Source organism: Hylobates moloch, unplaced genomic scaffold, assembly GCF_009828535.3.
Source record: "Hylobates moloch isolate HMO894 unplaced genomic scaffold, HMol_V3 SCAFFOLD_10, whole genome shotgun sequence".
Taxonomy (NCBI): domain Eukaryota; kingdom Metazoa; phylum Chordata; class Mammalia; order Primates; family Hylobatidae; genus Hylobates; species Hylobates moloch.
The window spans coordinates 60584020-60606970 of record NW_026652285.1 but is presented as its reverse complement, the minus strand read 5'-3'; the positions used below and the strand labels follow the sequence as shown (position 1 = coordinate 60606970).

At 45.8% G+C, this 22951-nt stretch overlaps 1 protein-coding gene across 9 annotated transcripts in view; it reads right to left on the bottom strand.

Annotated features, from left to right (window-relative positions):
• Positions 1 to 21933, bottom strand: part of DAPK1 (death associated protein kinase 1) — a 210218-nt gene extending 188285 nt beyond the window's left edge. For 4 of the 9 annotated variants that reach the window (XM_032164450.2, XM_058444799.1, XM_058444793.1 and 1 more), the window contains exons 1-2: positions 21526 to 21848; positions 20494 to 20663 (exon numbers count right to left, since the gene is read on the bottom strand). In XM_032164450.2, the coding sequence (XP_032020341.1) occupies positions 20494 to 20555 (62 nt within the window). In that variant the 5' untranslated portion in view covers positions 20556 to 20663; positions 21526 to 21848. The other 5 variants (XM_032164451.2, XM_058444796.1, XM_058444794.1 and 2 more) reach the window with 4 other exon arrangements.
• Positions 21934 to 22951: the final 1018 nt, after the last annotated feature.

Below are 22951 nucleotides of genomic sequence, written 5' to 3'. Positions count from 1 at the left end.
CACTCCCAGGGAATATGGCTTTGGTTCATAAAAGGTTTGGGTAAACTACTCTCCCAGAAATCATAGGAAATCAACCAATCATACTCAGATTCCTGGAGCACCGGGGCAATACAATTGCCATTGGGTTGCAGCGAGGAGGGACACTGGTAAACACCAGCCCTCCAAGAGGGCAGAAATACCACTCCTGTCTATTCCAGAGTACTTGGCATGGGCCAACAGCAGTCTTTTTATAGGGGCAACTGTGGAATCCTGAGAAGAGGAATGAAGGTAATGGTGCATGCGGGAGGTGCCTGCCATTGCTGCCTGCTCTCCAGGGCCCCTTGCTGAACCCAGTGATAAAGCTGGGGTTGGGACCAGGGGTATCAGCCGGGCCCAGAGCCCCAGCCCCAGGAAAGCAGACAGGGACAAAGGCCTAAACAAGCAGGACTGGGCACAGGGCCCCAAGCTAAGCTGCTCTTCCTCCTATCAGTCTGATGTTACTTAATCGACTTGGCCAAGGAGCACCTCTTGCAAAATCCTCTGTTCTAATCTGCTCACAGCAGTTCTTCCTGCGATCTCTACTTTTTTTTGACTACGCGTAAATCTTTTTTTTTTTTTCCTGGAAAGATATTACTGGATGGATGCCTGTGACCCTTTTGAAGGAGTGGCTGCTTTTACTGAGGGTGGAAGTTCATCTAACATTTTACAGCTGCCAAATACTGGGCGCGAGCCAGACTCTTCAGGTACCAACATGGATACCCACATAGCTGTGTAGACACTGATGTGTCAGCAGAAACCTTTGTACATACAGTTCTATGCTACTCTACAGATACAGAGAAATAAGGAAAAGGTGACACTGCTAGAGAAAAGTTAAGCCATCTGGGCATGGTCACATCACAGGCTCAAAAGACATTTGGCATAGTCTACAGTCATTTCCAGAAATTACCACCCTAGACCCACCTAGTAAACAGTTGTGAAGCTCCAATTTTCAAGCATCATTAAAAAAGAGCAAGATTTGACAGGATTGACTGGCCAACATCAATGAGATTGGCGATGGCAAAGGGTTAATGTCAGTTTCCTTAGGTTTTCCCTTTCAAAGGGCAAATATGGCTGGGTGCAGTGGCTCACGCCTATAATCCCAGCACTTTGGGAGGCTGAGGTGGGTGGATCACCAGAGGTCAGGAGTTCAAGACTACCCTGGCCAACATGGGGAAACTCCATCTCTACTAAAAATACAAAAAAAAAAAATTAGCCAGGCGTGGTGGGGCACGCCTGTAATCCCAGCTACATGGGAGGCTGAGGCAGGAAAATCACTTGAACCTGGGAGGCAGAGGTTGTGGTGAGCCAAGATTGTGCCACTGCACTCCAGCCTGGGCGACAGAGCCAGACTCCACCTCAAAAAAAAAAAAAAAAAAAAAAAAAAACGGCAAATATTCCAGGGCAAACAACCGTGCTGTAAAAACACAGGTTCAGCGACAGATGAGTGCTGCTTTCTTTCAGAACCCCGCTAGCCATGCTATGGGGCAGATGGGGACCCAGGCACCCACGATCACTGGTGCCCATTTCCTCTTCTGTAGTAGAAATGTGGTCAACCACATTTTATTCCCACACTAGACTCACCTCCCCATTCTGCTTTCAAATTTAAAAACATGACACTGGGACTAGCTAACATGGTAATAAGTACCAACAGATTTGGGGAAAATCATCAATGGGATGGAAAGGAAACAGCCATTTTATCTGAAGCCTGCTCTACCCCAGCTAGCAGAGAGTGATCTGGGACCCGCTTTGCACCTTTATGGTGCTGTCACCTCACAGGGTTATGCCAAGGATGAAAACATGTGCACAACACACTATGCATCTTAAGGAACTTTTCAGCAATTCCTCAGTTTACCTTTAAAACTCATAGGAACCATGGCTACAATCCTTCAGTTCAGGATTTTGTAATTCTGACCAGTTAATGAAATTGATCATCAAATAACAGGTATTTCTGAAGGGCCTTGCAAGATGTGGAGAACAAAAGAATTATGACACTTTACGGGCTCACAATGTAGGAAAGATGTGCACACAGAGAGAGGGGCGGGGGAGAACAGTGGGGAGTCTTAGTGCTGGATGAATGTGTCAATGAGGAATTACCCCAGGAGTTTGCAAAAGGAGGACACTGCTTGAGGTGGGAGGCTCAGGAATGCCTTCAGAGGGAAAATGGACTATAAACCCAGTCCACTGAGAAGTAGAGAGGCCCAGCAGATGGGTTCTGCAGATACTGACCACCTGCACCCCCAGAAGAAAGTAGTAACGCAGCAAGCCTGCAATCGGCGCCCACTAAGTGGACGCCCCTTCCTGGTTATTCTCCATCTGTCTGTCCTCCCCTGCCCCCAATCGCATTCTTCACTCTTCCCTATACGCTGCACCACCCTGGGTGGCTCCCTGCAGGTGGTTCCTGTTAGGTTTGGCTAATGAGAGGCACTGGTGGGACTGTGGGGGCAGGAAGAGAGAGGTTGTGATGTTTCTTCCCCAAAGTGGCATGTACTGGTGACCCCCCTCTATGGCTCCAGTGCAGCCCTAGGCATGGTACATGCTCCCCTTCTGCTGCCAGACAGTATGTACCTGACCATCCCATAACCTACATCTGGACCATCAGAAGGGCCCAGTTGCCTGCCAGCACCCTGACTGCCACACCTTCCTTTTGCACAATACCCTCCAAATCCACCCCTTCAAGCTTCTCCAATCCACCGAGGCTTGGTTAGCACATGGGAAAATGTGAAATTAGAAATCAGCCTGAAAAAAAATCATGGCTATTAGGCAGTTTAGAAACAATCACCAAGACAGCAAGCAGGATGTCACCCTTGGGACAGAGCAGGGCAAAGCAAGGTCAGATAGCAATGGGAAGTTGCGGGGCCATGACTCATGACTCATGAGGCCTGCTCAGCAGGAAAGGCAAGGCAGAAACTCCATGTTTGCCATGGCTGGACTGAACCCCAGGGAGAATAGGCCCACTGGGAGAACCCGATATGGGAGAACCATAGCTATGACCTGGCTGGCTCTTGAGCCCCAACAGTATGGATGCTGCAACGCTGGCAGTGTGCAAGAGGATCTGGAATCCAGTAGAGACATAAGGGAAAAATTGGAGTAATGCTGGAGACAGAATCCCAGCTTCCACACCAAGGAGAAGGGCAGAAGCTGGGGGGCAAGTACAGCCAGAGAGTGAACTCCAAGTTGGCAGCAAACAGCAAGTGGCCACATTTATCTGCATCCCTTCAGAGGCAGTGCTGGCTGGGATACTTGGGCAAGTCCATAACTGTACAACTCTCTGCTTTGTGTTCTCCCTGGGGATTCAGCTGAGTGTGCGGTGAGAGCTGCGAACTAGGGAAAGGGGGGCAAGGGCACCAGCTGACCACTGCAGGGAAATGGGGGGAGGCTGGTAAGACCGACCTGCAGGAAAGGGTCATTAGGAGTGGGCAGGAGAGGTCAGCAGGATGGACTCTGAGAATGGGAAGAAAATGGCAGCTACTTGCCCTGCAGCTCCTGCTCAAGAGCACCCTGGTGGAAGCTGTTTGTTACCCACGTGGTCCCCTTTGTTGATGACCACAGATCCACAGAGTTGGAAGGGATCCTCAGAAGCTATCAGCTCAATTTCCTCCCCAAATCGGCAATCTTTTCCTCAGTATCCCCACCAGGTGGGTACTTAGTGCAAACACTACAGTGTCCACCACTTGTAACCTCACTTGTAGTCTGCTCTGCTATTGGACAGCTGAGTTCTTCCTACTAAGCCAACCTCTGCCTCCTCATGGCTCCCACCACTGACCCCCAGTGCCGCCAAAACAAGCCTATCCCCATCCAAAAGACCATCTATGTGTGTTTTCATGGGCTTCAGAGCCAGAGAGGCTCAGAGCTGAATTTCAGTTCTGCCACTTACTCATTTCAGCAAATTAAATTACTTAATCTCTTTAAGCCTTGGTTTATTCATCAATAAAACAGAGCAGGGCTTAGCAAATCATGGCCCACAGGGTAAACCCAGACCATTGCCTGTTTTTATTAGAACATAGCCACACCCTTTTGGACACATAATGTCTGCAGCTGCTTTTGAGTTACAGCAGAGCTGAGTTGCTGCAACAGAAACCATGTGGCCCACGAAGCTTACAATATTTACTATCTTTACATAAAATGTCTGCAAGCTCTGAAATAGAGGATCCCCCTAAGAGGCTAGTTTGAGGTATTAAATGCAGTAATATTTACAAAAAGATGCACATGGTGATCGACTCCATAGCTAAGTAAAATACATTATTCATGAGATACTCGGGTTCTCTGGCTTTCGCCTTCTTTGGACTCCCCCAAGTTTGTCAGTGTCTCTCCCAGAACAGAACACTCTCATGTACTGGATGCAGAATGACCTCAGCAAAAACAGAGAAACCAGCAACTCCCATTGTAGACATTCCATTTCTATGGTATAGACAAAAGCTGTATTTTCTTCTCAATGCAGTCACGAGGCTACGGGTTCCGCAGACATTTGTAATTATCAAAGCTCTCAGACTCTTCTCAAAAAGGACACTGTCATGACAAGTCTCCCTGCTGCTGCATTTGAGCAATTGCTTTTTCTCTCCAAGTTAATTGTCTGGCTTCATCTTTATATCTGTTACATTTAATCATGTTGGGCTTGGTTCAATCCAACAATTAATGGGAACCCTCCTTCCATCATTCATTTATGTCACTCACTTAAATGTTCAGTTTGGGGCTGGTTCTTGTGCTCAATTCAACAACCAGAAAACAAGTCACAGACCTAGATCACGGGAGCTTCCAGTCTTAAGGAAGAGAGTGACATTTGAAAATAATTATAAAAATAGGTATGGAATTGCAGTGGCTATTTGAATGGAGAGGGAAAAGTGATTCAACAGGGCTCTGACACCCGCAAGTCTCACCAGCAGATTCTCCAGGTCATACTCATTGTCTGTGTCAGCCCAGACCTCTGGGACACAGGAAACTACGCACTCCTGGGACAGTCCATACAAATCAAAGTACAACAGCAACTGCCCTAGACCTCACACTCAGACCATCTGGCAGCCTTTTCTCTTCCCTCGCCAGGTCTGGACACCCAAGGTCAGTATCTTCTCTCAGCTCATTCCACAGGGGTGTTTTCTTTGCCTACTAGGTGCAGGCTCCTCCTTCCCTACACCAGCTCTGGCCCCCTAAGCACATCAGTCAAGACTGATCTCTCTTGATCTTGTAGTCCTGTGGTTCTCTATGGAGGGTGGGGGAATTTCACGCCCCTTCACACGTTCAGCAATGTCTGGAGACATTTTTGGCTGTCATAAAGAGTGTGAGGAGGTGGCTGTTACTGGCATCCAGTGGGTAGAGTCCATGGATGCTGCTAAACATCCTATTATAAATATCCTATCCTAAAATACAATGCACAAGACAGCCCCCACAACAGAAAACTATCCAGAACAGGCTGTCACTAATGCCGAGGTTGAGAGCACCTGGTTTAGAGGAAGCAAAGAGAAAAACAGGCATTGAACACATCGTATGAGCCAGCACTGTGCTAGACATTTTAAACTTCTTTAAACTTCCCTTCCAAGACAGTGACAGTAGAACAGGTCACAAAATGAGCTGCACCACCCACCACCCAATTTCCAGACATGGCTTAGCAGCTGGGGAGTCCAGCTATTGCTTCCAGCATTTTAAACACACTATTCAAGGCCAATCATCTTTCTGAACCTCGGTTTTCAAAATGTGAATTACAATACCTACCTCCAGCTGCTGGTCTAGAGTTCCTGGCAAATCTTAGTTTCCTTGTCCCCATTTCTTTCATGTCTTATTTCCAGTTTTCTCCAAGGAAGGCAAGGGTAGAGACACACACACATACCCACACTTGCACCCACCTGCTTACATTTTTATGTCGTCCACAATAATCTGAATGAAGGAATGAAACCACGTCAAAATGATCTCTTCTTGGCTGAACTCCAAAAAACATTTTTCCATGCTTCATCTCACTTCCTATTTAGGCTTTCCAATACTGTTGGTTGTGCAAAAGTCTGTCTATCCTACATGACTAGAAGCTTGCTGAGATAGAGGGCCCTGCCCAACACTGCAGCAAGATCATTCAGATATTCAATTAGCCCTTGAGGAATGAATAAATGATGGGCAAATATTACGGTTCAAATGACAGTTTCGTTTAACAGCCTATTTATGGTACCTGTTTATAGCTTATTTGCTGTCTATTTGTTAGTTCCCTTGACGTTTTACCTAAATTCACCTTATAGACCCAATTTCCGAGCATTTTCCTTTTCAGATTTTGTCAGTTTTATGTTACTTTTACAAACTAAAGATACCCACCCAGCAAGCCCAAAGAACAAGAAAGAATTCTTTAAAAGAAAGCAGCCTCTCAGCCAGGCATGGTGGCTCACGTCTGTAATCCCAGCACTTTGGGAGGCTGAGGTCAGGAGTTCGAGACCAGCCTGGTCAACATGGTGAAACCCCATCTCTACTAAAAATACAAAAATTAGCCGGGCATGGTGGCACACACCTGTAATCCCAGCTACTTACTCTGAGGCAGGAGAATCTCTTGAACCTGGAAGGTGGAGGTTGCAGTGAGCCGAGATTGCACCACTGTACTCCAGCCTGGGCAACAGGGCAAGACTCCGTCTCAAAAAAAAGAAAGCAGCCTCCCACGCAGCAGCCATGTTTCTTGAACAAATCGGACCCCACTCCAGGGGAACAGAATGAGTACTTAGACATGTAAGTGGGCATTTACCCGCAGCAGCTGGCAGGGCCTCGCCATTCAGTACATCCTAACAATCCAGCCTTTCAGCCACCAACCTAATAGGCTTTTCTTGGCACGGACAGTTCTGGCTTGGCAAAACACTCATTTTCAGTTCTTAAATTGGTACATGTCACAACTGAATGGAGCTTCAGGATCTGCCGTCTGTCTCACATGCTGCACTAGGCTTCTCTTGGTCAGGGACTCAGGTGTCCATACTCATCTCAGACTCCTTTCTCCATAAAGATCCATGGAAAAAAAATCAATTATTTGTATCCCTAATCAAATTCCCAGTGTCTTATTTGGCCACTTAAGATGGCTTTTAAGCCAGGTGTGTTGGCACACGCCCACAGTCCCAGCTACGCAGGAGGCTGAGGTGAGAGGATCACTTGAGCCCAGGAATTTGGGGCTGCAGTGAGCTATGATCACACCACTGTGCCTGGGTAACATAGCAAGACCTTGTCTCTAAAAAAACAAACAAACAAATAAAAGATAGTTTTTCATTGAAAAAGCAAGCTAGAAAAATAAAATCAAGCCGGGCATGGTGGCTCACGCCTGCAATCCCAGCACTTTGGTAGGCCGAGGTGGGCGGATCACCTGAGGTCAGGAGTTTGAGACTAGCCTGGCCAACATGGTGAAACCCCATCTCTACTAAAAACTCAAAAAATTAGCTGGGCATAGTGGCAGGTGCCTGTAATCCCAGCTACTCGGGAGGTTGAGGCAGGAGAATCGCTTGAAACTAGGAGGCGGAGGTTGCAGTGAGCCAAGATTGTGCCACTGCACTCCAGGCCGGGTGACAGAGTGAGACTCCATCTAAAAACAAACAAACAAACAAAAAAACCACACATACACAAAAACAAAAACAAAAAAGAAAAAGAAAATCTACCTTTCAGGAACTGAAGCACACTGCATTACATACAAGAATTGATGTGCTCACGTAGTCTCAGGTTCCCTATAACACCAGGATGATATCCCTCAAAGCATTTCCAAGTAGCCTCCTTGCCGAGCAGCTAACTCCTCCTGGCTACAGAGCGGCTTTTAGTTGTGTCTGCTTCCTAAAATGCATCTCTTCCCATCTTAATAGATCCTCCTTAACATGAAGCTTTTCCCTCCCCTTCCCATGGTGTCTTGTGGACTTTGAGAAGGGTATCCCTTGAAGTTCTGCCTTCAGCAGCCAACTTTCAAATGCACAGCTAAATTCCTAGTCAATATGTTTCTTAGGAACCCTAAGCATCGTCTAATGAGCACATAATAAGGTGGACTCACCAAGGGAGCCTGGCACATAAACTGAGTCCAGCCAGAAGGAGGCAGGCATACCTAGAAAAACGGATCAGACAAGCAAAGGCAAACTTGGCAGAATGAGCCCACCAGACAGGCTGAGCCAAAGAAGAGACAGGCAGAGAAGAGAACGAGGAAGGATGAAACTGAGGAGAAGTGAGCCCTCACCCGCACTCTGCCTGTGGGAGGCCAGGCCAGGAATGAATGAAGAAGAGGTAGGACCCGGGAACACAGATTCGGAAGCATGTTATACGGTCTCTCTCCCTCTCTCTCTCCTGTTTCTGCTCTGCCTTGTTAAACAGCGTCCACCTCGCGAGCACTTACTGGGTACCTAGTACCATGCCAAGCACTTTATACATATCACAGACATCCTCACAACCACCTTATGAAGTAGCCGTGATGACTATCCCCATTTTACAGATGAGAAAAACTAAATCTCACAGAAGTCAAGTGACTTTCCCAAAGTAACAGCTAATGTGTTTTGTGGAGACAGGGATTTGGGTCCAAAGCCCTGAAACACTGTTCTAAGTTCTGCATATGTACCTTTATAAGGCAACTAAATAAACATGGCTTACTGTGCACTTAGCTGAATCCCAACCAACACCAGAGACAAAAGGCCATGTTCTCTACCCTCAGAAAACTCATAGTCCATAGAGGAAGCCAAGAATCCCACGCATAAGTCCCCTGTAATAAGAATGCCAAGTGGCCAGTTATCTACTCCAAATCGTGAAGGAATACAGGAAATCAGAGCAAGAGCCTTCCTGGAGGAGTAGCCTAGGACATGCTCTGGAGACGTTGCTAGGAGAAACTGGCTGGGCCATTTCGCATGGGTATTTCCTTCTCATTCTCCAGGTTATTATAACTTCTCTCAATGCAGATAAAGTTTATCTGCACTAAAGAGAATGTTGCTTCTAAAGACAAGACCTACAAAACGATGGTTCATCTTAATGAGTAATATTCTTAAAACAGGATCTACTCATTCAATGCCCAAATCACACTGAACAAAACCAAGGGACTTCCTGCTTCTCCATGGCCACGAGGCTGACATTCTCCTGTCCACTCCATACGTGTCAAGCGTTATCTCTTCCAGCCAACGAAGGGGTGGGGAGGAACGCACAGACTGACAACGTTTCATCCTGTAGATATTCCACTTGTGCTAATTCACTTCCTCTCCCAAACAATTGAAACGGATGCCTGAGGCTGTACGTAATGGAATATATGATGGAGCCCGGGGCACACCCTTATTGATTCTAAATGGGCGAACTGTAAATATCTTCTGTTTAGTCCACCTATAGTGACTTAGAGAAAGGGCAAAAGCAGCCTGGCCGTGAGCTCACTGGTGCCACTGCCTCCATGAATGGCAAAGGAACAGAGCAAGTGAGAAAGAGGCCTTCTCCATGTGCTGTGTTGCAGAAGGAAAAGAAACCGCGATCATCTGACGCCAGAAGAGCTCCCAGGAACGAAATCTGTGAAAGATTCTGGCATTGCTCCCAGAAGTTCACACACTGATTGTAGAGACTTTGAGTGGCAAAGCCAATATCTAGGAAGACAATTTTCTATATTCCCATCCCAAGTGCACAGAAGAAAACACTGGCAGGATGGCCGGGCATGGTGGCTCAGGTCTGTAATCCCAGCACTTTGGGGGGCCGAGGCGGGTGGACCACCTGAGGTGGGGAGTTCAAGACCAGCCTGACCAACATGGAGAAACCCCATGTCTACTAAAAATGTAAAATTAGCTGAGCATGGTGGTGCATGCCTGTAATCCCAGCTACTCGGGGGGCTGAGGCAGGAAAATCGCTTGAACCCAGGAGGCGGAGGTTGTGTTGAGCTGAGATGGCCCCATTGCACTCCAGCCTGAGCGACAAGAGCAAAACTCTATTTCAAAAAAAACAAAAACAAAGAAAAGAAAATGCTGGCAGGCTGTGCTTTCAATTATACTGATTTATAGGCCAATGAAATATTATTTTAAGATAACAAATAACTTTTTAGCGCTTTTTGCCTTACCAAATTCCTAAGGATAGCTCTTCCGTGTATTATGTGCCATTCAGCATCTCCAACATCAGCAGCACCCGTTAAAAGTCTGTTCTCTACAGGATACGTATACCTGCAGCGCCTGTAGCTTTGTTTTTATAAAGCCAAACAGCTTGTAACTCCTAGTCTATTAAATATTACACTCCAATGGTTGCAGCCTTTTATCACTTCGCAGAGACACACATTTCTGCTGCTTACCCATAAACCACAGATGGCCCCCAAAATTGAGCTTTACACAGACGCGGCAAAACAATTTAGAAAAACCTCTCAAAGGAGGGTGGAAAGATCGGAACTGAATCAACACTAAATTCTGACCTCTTCTCTCTGCCTGTCCCATCGTAGTCTTCTGCCACTTTTTCTCTTGCATTGCTTTAGGTGTACCTATCCTCTCTCAGAGGCAGCCCAGTCCTGGATAAACATATGAGGTGATAGGCAGACACACAGACAGGCAGCTCAAAGGAAAATCTAATCATTTTCATGAATGGGGAAAAAAAAAGAATGGCATTGATGACTTTCTCTACATGTCTTTTTCACCTGGAAAATTCTATACTGTGGGTCAGGTGTCAGGGGTTGTAGTAAGGTCTCAAAAATCCTGACAATCTTTTTAAGGTAAAAAGGAAAAGTTGGACCAGCGCAGCAGCTCACGCCTGTAATCCCAGTACTTTGGGAGGCTGAGAAGGGCAGGTCACCTGATGTCAGGAGTTCCAGACCAGCCTGGCCAACATGGTGAAACCCCGTCTCTACTAAAAATACAAAAATTAGCGGGGCATGGTGGTGGGTGCCTGTAGTCCCAGCTACTCGGGAGGTTGAGGCAGGAGAATCACTTGAACTCAGGAGGCAGACATTGCAGCGAGCCAAGAGCATGCCACTGCACTCCAGTCTGGGCGACAGAGCGACACTCCGTCTCCAAAAAAAAGGAAAAGTTTATACAGTTTCAAAAGTAAAAAGCAATGAACTAAGACATAACTATTCAACAATGAAAATTAGTTCATTCTTGTAGGTGAAAATTTATAATATCAACTGCACTTAAAATATTTACCAGCCAGCCTCATTCATCACATATTTCCTAAATAAGAATAATCAGGCAGTTTTGACAGAAAAATAAAATGTGTCCCAAAAGAAGTCCGTACCTCGAGCCAAATTTCCCAGCCAAAACCCATCAGGCTTATGAATATAAGCGCCATCAATATAAACTTTTCACACTTCAGAGATCGGCAGTTTACAAGCATTCATTTGCTCAAACATTATGTTCTTCGTCCAAAGTTGTATGTGTTTATAAAGGGAAAAAAAAAAATCAACAACATTCTCCCAACCTCCTTCCCTCCCCTCCCCACCACTTTGGCATCTCTAATTATACGTTAGGTTACTGAATAAAATTTTTAAAGCTCACAACTGAAACATCGAAAGGTAGTACACAAGGTAAAAGCCCCGTGAACACCGGATGTGGTGGCTCACGCCTGTAATCCCAACATTTCGGGAGGCTGAGACGGGCAGATCGCCTGAGGTCAGGAGTTCAAGACCAGCCTGACTAACATGGAGAAACCCTATCTCTACTAAAAATACAAAATTAGCCAGGCGTGGTGGCGCATGCCTGTAATCCCAGCTACTTGGGAGGCTGAGGCAGGAGAATCGCTTGAACCCGGGAGGTGGAGGTTGCAGTGAGCCGAGATCGCGCCATTGTACTCCAGCCTGGGCAACAAGAGCGAAACTCTGTTTCAAAAAAAAAAAAAAAAAAAAAAAAAACAGAAGGCCCCATGATCACTTCTCAGAGGTAAGCAACATTATACTTCAATGACCACGGTGTGATCCATAAGCCACACCAGCTGTCAATGTCACCTAAAGACCAAAGTGACGAACGCACGTCACTATGGACCACGCTTGTCAGGTATCTCCAGAGATTAGTTACTATCACATGATTGTTTTGTTTCGTTGTGGATTGGGACAGAAGATAAAACCCAATTATTTTAGGTTTTAGGTTTTTTATTTGTAAAAACCCACTTAACACATTAACTCTAGAGCTGGGATACAACTGTACTTACCTAAGAAAGATTTACTAGTTAGAGAAAGTTAGTTTAAATCCATTTTAGTTAGATGATGTGGAAAATCGGAGTGTCAACTTTCTTCCACCCTCTTCTAACTGCACCTTTAAAAAAATTCATTTATAATAGAATGTACCCAAAGTCATACATTGAATTTATTATAAATAATTGTACTGTCATATAACCTCTTCCAAAGCCGAGAAAGGATGCATTCCATTTGGATAATTTACCCCAACAAACCAGAACAAAACAATTAAATATTATCTTCCACATAAAGTCTCAAACAATCACATACCAACTGTAAGCTAGCCAGACTAGCTGTTGTGTAATGAAATGAGAAACTGTTGGTCATGGGCAGGTAGGTGCAGGGGTCAGAGACAAGACTCTTAGACATTACATTACTCAAAAGTTAAATAACAATGAAAGTGTTTTTGGAGTTTTCTAAAAAGGTAAACCATTAACTTGGGACTTGAATAAAACTACGCCACATGTTAACATCATTCCAAACTGCAAGGTGCAAGCCATTTGGAAAAGGAAAGAGGGTCCCAGTGTGTCGTTAAGGCCTGCGAAAGTTCTGAGCTCAAAGGGCAGACCCTGTTGCCTTTGGCTGGGCTTCAGATGAAAACCTTCCATGAAGCAGCTACTATTTATCCCTAACCATTTTCTCCATGCAAATGCTGAAATAAATTGGCATCAAATGGCTGCCTACTTCACCTCTCTTAAATATCAACTTCCTCTGGCTTTCAAAAATGGAAAATTGCCAAATCCTAAGTAGCACAGATAATGAAATAGGCCTGGCCCAGGGTTCTGGGTCCATGTCTTGCCACCTTTTAATCAGCTGCCTGGAGAAAGCCACTCGACCTGTCTAAACACAGGTGGATAAAATGTGAAGGGAGGCAATATTCAGGCTTCTTCCAGGTCAAAGTCCCGGCCAGGCGCAGCAGCTCACGCCTATAATCCCAGCACTTTGGGAGGCCGAGACGGGCGGATCACTTGAGGTCAGGAGTTCAAGACCAGCCTAGCCAACATGGCGAAACCCCACCTCTACTAAAAATAAAAAAATTAGCCAGGTATAGTGGTGCATGCCTATAATTCCAGCTATTTGGGAGGCTGAGACAGAAAATCACTTGAACTGGGGAGGCAGAGGTTGCAGTGAGCCAAGACCACCCCACTACACTCTAGCCTGGGCAACAGAGCAAGACTTTGTCTCCAAAAAAGCAAAAGGCCAGGCGCAGTGACTCACGCCTGTAATCCCAGCACTTTGGGAGGCCAAGGAGGGTGACTCACGAGGTCAGGAGTTCAAGACCATCCTGGCCAAGATGGTGAAACCCCGTCTCTACTAAAAATACAAAAAATAAGCCAGGCGTGGTGGCAAGCACCTGTAATCCCAGCTACTCGGGAGGCTGAGGCAGGAGAATCGCTTGAACTCAGAGGGCGGAGGTTGCAGTGAGCCAAGATTGCGCCACTACACTCTAGCCTGGGCAACAGAGTGAGATTCCATCTCAAAAAAACAAAACCGGCCAGGCGTGGTGGCTCACGCTTGTAATCCCAGCACTTTGGGAGGCCGAGGCGGGCGGATCACGAGGTCAGGAGATCAAGACCACGGTGAAATCCCGTCTCTATTAAAAATACAAAAAATTAGCCAGGCGTGGTGGCGGGCGCCTGTGGTCCCAGCTACTCGGAGAGGCTGAGGCAGGAGAATGGCGTGAACCCGGGAGGCGGAGCTTGCAGTAAGCCGAGATTGCGCCACTGCACTCCAACCTGGGCAACAGAGCGAGACTCCATCTCAAAAAATTAAAAAAAAAAAAAAAAAGAAAATATTAAAAAAAAAACCAAACCAAACCAAAAAAAAACACAAACAAAGTCCCTGAGCTCTCTGGGGTACTCTTCCCCAATGGAGACCACTCCCCTCTTGTCAGAAGAGTGGCTTCCTTTGTCTCATAATCGGAAATAAATTTCTACTAAAATAATATTCACTTAATTTATACAAAATGTTAGGTACTCATGGCAGTTGGCTAGAATGAAGGATGAAAGTTCCTAACACATTTCCCTGCTGAGTCAGGCAATATGACCTTGACCATGTCACTCCACGATATCAGATATCCAGCAGCTTGGCCCCTCACCCCCAATCACCTGGAAAGAAGTGGTCTGGATTACAACTCTGCTAGGAGGGAAGAGAACAAGGTGGAAGAGCCAATGTTGCCTCTCCTGATATAACACCTGTATACAACTACAGTCAGCCCTCTGGATCTGTGGGTTCTGCATCCATGGATTCAACCAACCTTGTACCAAAAATATTCAGGGAAAAAACTGCATCTGTACTGAACATATACAGACTTTTTTTTCTGGTTATTATTCCCTAAACATTATAATGCTACTATTTAGGTAGCATTTACATTGTACTAAGTATTATAAGTAATCTAGAGATGATTTAAGATATATGGGAAGATTACATCGGTTATACGCAAATACTATGCCATTTTATATGAAGGACTTCAGCATTTGTGGATTCTGGTGTCCCCAGAGGTCCCGGAACTAATCCGCCATGGATACCGAGGGATGAGTGCACTGGAATTTATCTGGGCATCCATCGCTGTAGGTTTCTTATGAGTTTTTCATGGCTTTGCAGGGGCATATACCAATGATATGGGGCCTTCAGTTTCCTCATTGGCCAGGTGAGACACAAGCTGAGGGCAAAAGAGCATCGGGGACCAAGAAGTGAATCTCCATGTTCCCTGGCTTCCCGACCAATAATAAGCACCTCCACCTACTCTGTTCCTGGCCCCTTGAACCTAAATTTGATGCCTGCCCTAGTAATCCAGCAACACACTCCCAGTGCCAGCAAGTAAGCATTCAACCAAACTGCCACTTACTAACACCATCATGCTTTCCCTTCACATCCTGGAAGATTATTATTAGACCTTCCTAAAATGTACACACTTTAAAAATCACTAACTGTTGCCTTTAATCTATGTATCTGAACTTTATCTCTCTTAAAACTTTGGACCCTTTCCTATCAGAGGAAACATGTGAGAGCATTCTGAGTCAAAAATACTAAGAGGAAAAATGTCACATTCAGCACAGTCCTATAAGGATGTAGAAACCCACCAGTGGCCTGTGGTTCCCATTTCTGAAGAAAAAACATGCCAGAAAGTCTCTCCCCTTCTATGAGCCACACAGGGTTGCCATTATTCTTAGGACTGACTCCAGCAATCCGCAGTAAACCAGCCGCGAGATGCACTTGGACTGCCAGGGCTTATGACGATTTCTTACTTCAATTAAAATGCCTATGGATTTTATGCCGAAAGGGGAATGTTTTAAACTTGAATTATTAGCTTCCAATGACCATCCAAAGCAATGTAAAATATTTAATGCTCCACTTCATTTGTTTGGTTGAAAACTGATCATGTGCTTGAAAATTTTGGCTGCTGTGCTCATTACTGTTCAGCCACGAAGAATGCAAAAACAAGAGCAGTTTTTATTTTGATGAGCGGCAGCCATTATATCCTAAGTGTTCATCTTCACCACAAGCCATCATTTATCGAGGGCCTAATACATACATATTCTTTCAAGTTGCTTTACATATATTGATCCACTCAGTCTAGTCTATCAGCATGCATTTACTGAGCGCCTTCTAAGTGTCATGCATCAACCTGGGCATTAGAAATAAAAAGTGAGGAGCAAGTCCAAGGCAATGGCCCCATGGAGAAAGCAGATCATCAAATAAGCAGTTACTATGCAATGCGGTAAATGCTGTGATGGAGAAAACAGGTTATTAAAAATAATAAAAATGATATATTAGAGGCCAGGCACAGTGTCTCTGCCCTATAAACTCAGAGCTTTGGAAGGCCGAGGTGGGAGGATTGCTTGAGCCCAGGAGTTCAAGGTTACAGTGAGCTATGACCGTGCCACTGCACTCCAGCCTGGGAAACAGAGTAAGACCCTGTCTCTAAAATATAAATATATATATATATACACATATATATGTACATATATATAAATATATATGTACATATATATAAATATATATGTAAATATATAAATATATATGTAAATATATATAAATATATATGTAAATATATAAAATATGTAAATATATAAATATATATGTAAATATATATGAATATATATGTAAATATATATGAATATATAAATATATGTAAATATATATAAATATATATAAATATATATGTAAATATATATAAATATATATGTAAATATATAAATATATATGTAAATATATATAAATATATATGTAAATATATATACACATACACACACATACACATATATATATAACATATATACATATATATATTTTAGACACATGATACTAAGTAGGTGTTCAGTAAATGCATAATATATCTATCTATAGGCTAGAAAGACAGACAGATATTAGCTAGTGACTGCATGTCAGATGTTTAAAGCCATGTCTGTAATTCTCACGACACTCTACCAGGGTAGATGTCTCCCCACTTTCCAAATGAGCATTCTGAGGTTCTTCCACACTGCACACTGCCTCTCTAACAGCATCACCATTGGCATCATCGTTTGCATCCTACATCCCCATTCTGGTCTCAAAATTGCAGCTGCCAAACTGCATTACTGAGGCATGCGTTAATCCCGATATTGATCATAGATACCAATTTGCAGGAAGTCTATGGCACCCTGCACACTGTGGGGAGAAAGGACCACAACAACTCCAAACCACAGGGCACACCCCAAAGAAACTCACAAGCTGGCTGCAAAGAGCAATACAAGACTAATAAACATAAAACAGGATGGAACATGTCACTGGGCAGTCTATGGTCATGGACAAAGAGAGTCTCAGAGAAGTCACTTGACTTTAAAAGGGGAAACTCATTGTTGAAGGATTCATTAAGGAAGTAGGACTTAGGTCTTAGGATCATATAAGGTCAGATGGTGCAATAGGAAAGAAGGCCAGTCCCTCAGGAAAGCAGTGTACACAGAGAGGTGCCCAGGAGGCTCGCAGGTTAGGCTGAACAACGGCCAAGGGTGTAACTAGAGCCCGACAATGGGGCAAGTCAGCCTGCAGCTGCCCGAGGTGCCAACTGATAAAGAGATGCTAGGGCATCCTGGGGCATTAAAACAACTCGGTATAATAGCAGATTTATAAGAACTCCTCCCAGAGACTATCACACATGATAGAGGCAGTTCTTTGTTCCACCTCCTAGGACAGAGGGTGAGACCCTAAAGGGCCTCCAGGAGCCAAAATTGAAGGCCACCAAGCACTCTTCTAAAGATAACAAGTGCATCTGCTGCAGGGACTTGCTTCTGCTTGGAGGGTGTGCCAGCTCAAGGTCAGGGCTGCATTATTCAGAATCATAGTGGAGGCTGAATGCTGTCAGCAACCCTTCTCCCCATGACCCTTTTCCTATAAGGCATCCCCTCCCAAAGCTGGTAAACAGAAACTTAAAGAATATAGACTTGCCGGCCAAGTTATTAGCTTGCCTGGGGCACCCAGATGTCTCAGCCAGTCTACAGATAATATCTATATTTGTTTAACTCTCTACTGCTGATAAACTACTTTTACAAGTTAGATTATTTTTACAACAGCCATGAAAAAAGCACTAGACCTCTCATATTATAGAGGAAAATCCTGAGTGTCAGAGTGGGTAAATGGCCTGTTCAAGAAAACTAGCAAGTTGCAGAGCCAGGTTTTGGACCAGGGTATCTGTCCAGTGGCTCATCTGCTCTATTACTGCTACAGATGGACTGCTGCAATAGTTGTAATACTTTATAAAGTTCCTGACAGTTGACAGAGAGCTTTTACAGAAGTCTTAGGCAGTACACACAAATACGAACATTTTCAATTTTCCTAAAAGTAAAATAATATTAACAATAATACTTGTACTCTACTTCTTTAAAAACCCATCTTTCCTCCTGGCTATGTACTTTGTCTCACTACATTTATAAGGTAAGTGAATTGTTATTATTTAGATGACTGCTAAAGATATGTAAGTCTTTTTTTTTTTTTTTTTTTGAGACAGAGTCTCGCTGTGTCACCCAGAGTGGAGTGCAGTGGCGCAATCTCTGCTCACTGCAATCTCCGCCCACTGCAATCTCCGCCTCCCAGGTTCAAGCAATTCTCATGCCTCAGCCTCCCAAATAGCTGGGACTACAGGCGCACGCCACCACACCTGGCCAAGTGAAGTCTTAAATCTTAGATAATTTTTTTTGTATTTTTAGTAGAGACAGGGGTTCACTATGTTAGCCAGGCTGGTCTTGAACTCCTGACCTCATGATCCGCCCACCTCAGCCTCCCAAAAGTGCCGGGATTACAGGTGTGAGCCACCACGCCTGGCCAAGTAAAGTCTTAAATCTTAGATACTGGTCTGCTAGTAATTCACTGCTTTGAATGACCTTGCATTTGTGCCACATATCTGCCCATTTCCATTTTCCTGCCACCAAACTCCTGCCTCCACTCCCAATCTTCCCTCAGTGACACGTGATGTCATATAAGCAGCATCTTCCTACATGTCCATCTTACATTAGGACTTGTTTTCAGGAAGTGGCTACATCCAAGGCAGACATAAAATCACAAGACTTGAAAAATTTTCCAAAAAACAATCATTCACTCATTTTTTGGCAAAAACAATAGCAGTTATAAGATGAGTCTGTACATTTCATTTTTAAAAACTTCAGACTTCCAGTTTTTCAGAGCGTTTCTTTAAAATTCCTAGGTCACATAAATTATTTAATAAACAATTTGTCAATTTGTCTTGCACAGTGGGGAGAACGTTACACACAGAAATGTACACTGAACAAATCAAAGTGCTAGTGACAAATAAGCAAGCCACCTCCCTCCCCTCATCATCATGCCCACGAAATAAAGACCAAAAACTCCCTTCACCAACCACAGGGAGGCCTCTTTTTCTATTTCTTTCTCATAACACATAATTGTACCAAAAAATCACAATGAAAATAAGGTCAATATACTTAGTCCATAATATAATAATCTCAACTAATTTTAGTCATCTCTCTAACAACACTTAAATGATCAGGCCACACTATGCAAATCAAATTAAAATTTTTTTTTTTGCTTTTTTCTTCCAGTCCCAAAGGAAAACTCCAAATACCACTCATCTTGCTGAAAACCACAGGAAAGTTATTTAATTCCAGTTAAACCAAGTATTTCACCCGCACACTCTTAAACTTTAATCTTAAACATATCCATGAAATGTGATTTTTGAAGAGCTTTCCTTATGTACTCACCAGATCATCAATATACAGAAAGTTCTTCCTAAGCACAGGCCCCCATCGATGTTTTCAGTCAATACTAAATATTTAAAGAAATACTCAGCTACAGTAACTTTTTAAAAAATTCTACACTACCGTTTGAATTAAAAAAAAAATTTAGTTAAGCTTAGTTTCCATAATTCTCATTAGGTAATCCAGGATGTGGGTGTTTTTTAATTTCCTTTTCATGGAGAAAAAGGAAGCTTTGTATCGGGACATCAGATGTATATGGGAAAATACATATTTCAATGCACATGTAAGTAAATACATATTTTGTTTGTTTAAAGATCCTTTTGCCTACTCCACTCACAATGTAAATACACCACAGTCAAATTCTATAAATTCAGTTTTAAATGTACGTATGAAAACTAGGTTTTCTACTAAAGTTGACCAGAGCCCAAAACACTGTCTAATACACAGTCAAAGGAAACAGCAATCAGCCCTTAGATGCCCCGAAACAAACCATTCTTTGTTTACCTAGAAACTGAAAAATTTTACACTGAGAATCACAGCTGCTACAGCAATGGAGGTATGCTCTGAATCCAGATAGCCATATTAGACTCTCATTGATTTGTTAAAAATTTAACATTGTAAATGAAACCAAAGCAACCACCAACACCAACCAGATAATTAAATTCCTGGTTGGAAGAAGTTTCAAAATCCAAGCCCAACATCAACATCTGGCAAGTCTCCATTTACCACCTACCAATACTTGCTCACATTACACTGAAAATTTAGATACAAGGTAAAGTACTAAGATTTTTAAAACCTATTAATTAGTTTGTACCCTCCATTTAAATCACACATAAAAGCTAACTGCAATTGCAATTATAATCTTAGTGTTTGTCCTGTTGTCACAGAAGGGCAAGGGCTGACAAGAGTTAGCGCGAACAATTAAATCTGATTTTGTCCAGGGGACTTGATCAATATACCGTGCATCATAATCTAGCCCTGAACTGCTGCCTCTCCTCCACCCCCAGGCCCTTGGATCAGGCGGTTTACCGCTGGGTTAGTAACTCTTTTCTCTATGATTTGCGCATCTCCAGAAAGGGCGAGGGAGACGCCTGATTCAAACTGCATTTGTTTATCACCCAATGGCCCCATCGTTATGCATTTCCACAATCCAGGAGGGTACGCTTCTGGCACCCCCTTTACCTGCCAAGTTCCTCGCCGGTGTCGTAGTAATCATCCACGTTTTCCTGCCTGAACACAGTCATGATAATCTGTCACGCCTCACCAAAGCCCAGCGCACTTCAGCTCCGCTTCCCAGACCATCACCACCGCTCCTGCGCCTCCGTGGCCCCCTCATGCATCAGTCTCCAGTCCTTTTGGGAAAAAAAAAGGCAATAATAATAGTAAAATGGCAACCCCAAAAGGAAGTAGACCTCCCCGGCGCTAAGACCCCGCTCGCTGAAGACCGGGTCTCCGGAGCTGCCCCTCCTCGCGGGGTGGAGAGGAGCACGCACCCTTTGTTAAAGCTGGGCGGCCAGGGACGCCCCCGACCCCTCAGCCCCGCGCGCGCGTGGGGCCGGGCACCACGGCACCCCGAGGTCCGCGTCCCCGAACGCTGGGCGGTCTGTTCGGATCAGAACCGGCTCCGGAAGTGACTGGCCTCCCCGCCTCCCCTTTCTCTGCACACACGCCCACCCAGCTTTCCCACCTCCAGGGACGCCGCGGAAGAATGAAGCCCTCGCCCAGACGGAACGCGCCTCGCTGGAAGCATCTCTCCCCAGCCTGCGGCAACGGTGGCACCTCCGCGCCACCTCTCGGCTCCCGTGCCTCTCCTAACACCGTGGCCACCCTCTCCCCTTCCCCGAGCGAGGCAGTCCCCAGAGCCACATTCCTGGCGACTCCCTCTCCGTTACCCGGCCGACCCGGCGTGCGGCCGCCCGGGGGAGCAAGGGAGGGAAGGGAGCGGCCCACCGAGGCGCGGCCGTCAGCTCCAGATCCCCGCGCCCCTACACAAAGCGCCTGGTCGGCCCGGCGCCACCTGTTCTCACCCAGCCCGCGGGCTGGGGAAGCCTCCCGGCTGCGATCGCACTTCTCCCCGAAGCCAAGTTTCCCTCCTCCTTGGCCTTCCCAGTCGCTCGAGGCACTGCCCGGGCAAACCCCACCGCGCCCTGGCCGGGAAAGCAAAAGCTGGCGCCGGGGGTCGCGGGGACCGGGGAGCCGCGCCTGGCTACTCACCCGGGCGCCTGGGAGCTCCCCCGGTCCCTCTGGAGCGCTGTCGGAGGCCGACCATAGGCGCCAGCGCCGAGACTAGCCGGGCGGCGGCGGGAACACAGCTAGGGAGGGAGTGGGGGGCGCAGATCCAGCCCAGGCGCCGGCTCCAGACCCTGCCGCTGCGAGGGTTGCCGAGTCCCCTCCGCGGAGGGAACAAAGTCCCCGGCGTTGGCTCGGCCCGGCTGTCCTGCTCCGACTCCGGAGCAGCCTCTCGGCTCCTTGCCGCCTTTTGGGCGGAGGGCGGCCGGCAGGCGGCCAATGGGGACCCTGCAAGCGGGCTGGCGGCGCGGCCCACCCACCTCAGAGCTGCCCTGCCGGGCCGGCGCTGCGGGTTCTGCGCGGCGCTCGCTGCTCCTCCCAGCTCCGCGCTCCGGGCTCGCTGGCGCGCTCTACCGCGCACACCCCGCACACACCCACTCGCCCCACACCCACGCCGGCCGGGGTGGCAGTGCGTCCGCCCGGAACGCGGGCGCCCCACCTGTGACACATTGCTAAGCTGCCCTCTGACTGGGTTCTAGGGAGACACGGTTCTTTCGTCCCGAGATGTGTACTGGGATCCCAGCTTGTGTCAGGCATGGTGCTCGGTATGGGAAAATCACATAGAACAAAACATTTTTTTAAATCCCTGCCCTCCGGAAACCTGCATTCTGGTGGGACAGATAGATAATAAATATGTAAGCTAATTAATCAGGTAATTTTGGAGGATCAGTCCTACGTTAACCACGAAACAGGTTAATGGAATAGAGAACGGCAGGAAGGGAGCGGACCTCATTAGACTGGGTTCCTCTGCCGGACTGGTGTTGGAGCTGAGGTTTGAGGACAAGAAGGTTTGCAATCTGAAGAAAGGGTTGAGGTCTCCGAGAACCAAAGAAGCAACAGAGACGAAGAGTTTATTTGTGCTATCCCATATGCTATTGGCTATTGTTGAGCTGAAATGTAGCTAGTCCCAAATTAATTGTGCTGTAAGTGTAAAATACACATTAGAGTCCAAGACAGTATGGATATGAGAATGAAAAATATCTCATGAATATTTTTATATTCATTACACTTTCAAATGATAGTCTTTTGGATACGTTGGGTTAAACACACTATATTATTAAAATTAATTTCACCTGTTTACTTTCTTTTTTGAGACGGAGCCTCGCTCTGTCGCCAGGCTGGAGTGTAGTGGCGCGATCTCGGCTCACTGCAACCTCCACCTCCAGGGTTCAAGCGATTCTCCTGCCTCAGCCTCCCCAGTAGCTGGGGACTACAGTCGCGCGTCACCATGCCCAGCTAATTTTTGTATTTGTCGGCCAGGATGGTCTCCGTCTGTTGACCTCGTGATCCGCCCGCCTCGGCCTCCCAAAGTGCTGGGATTACAGGCGTGAGCCACCGCGCCCGGCCTCAC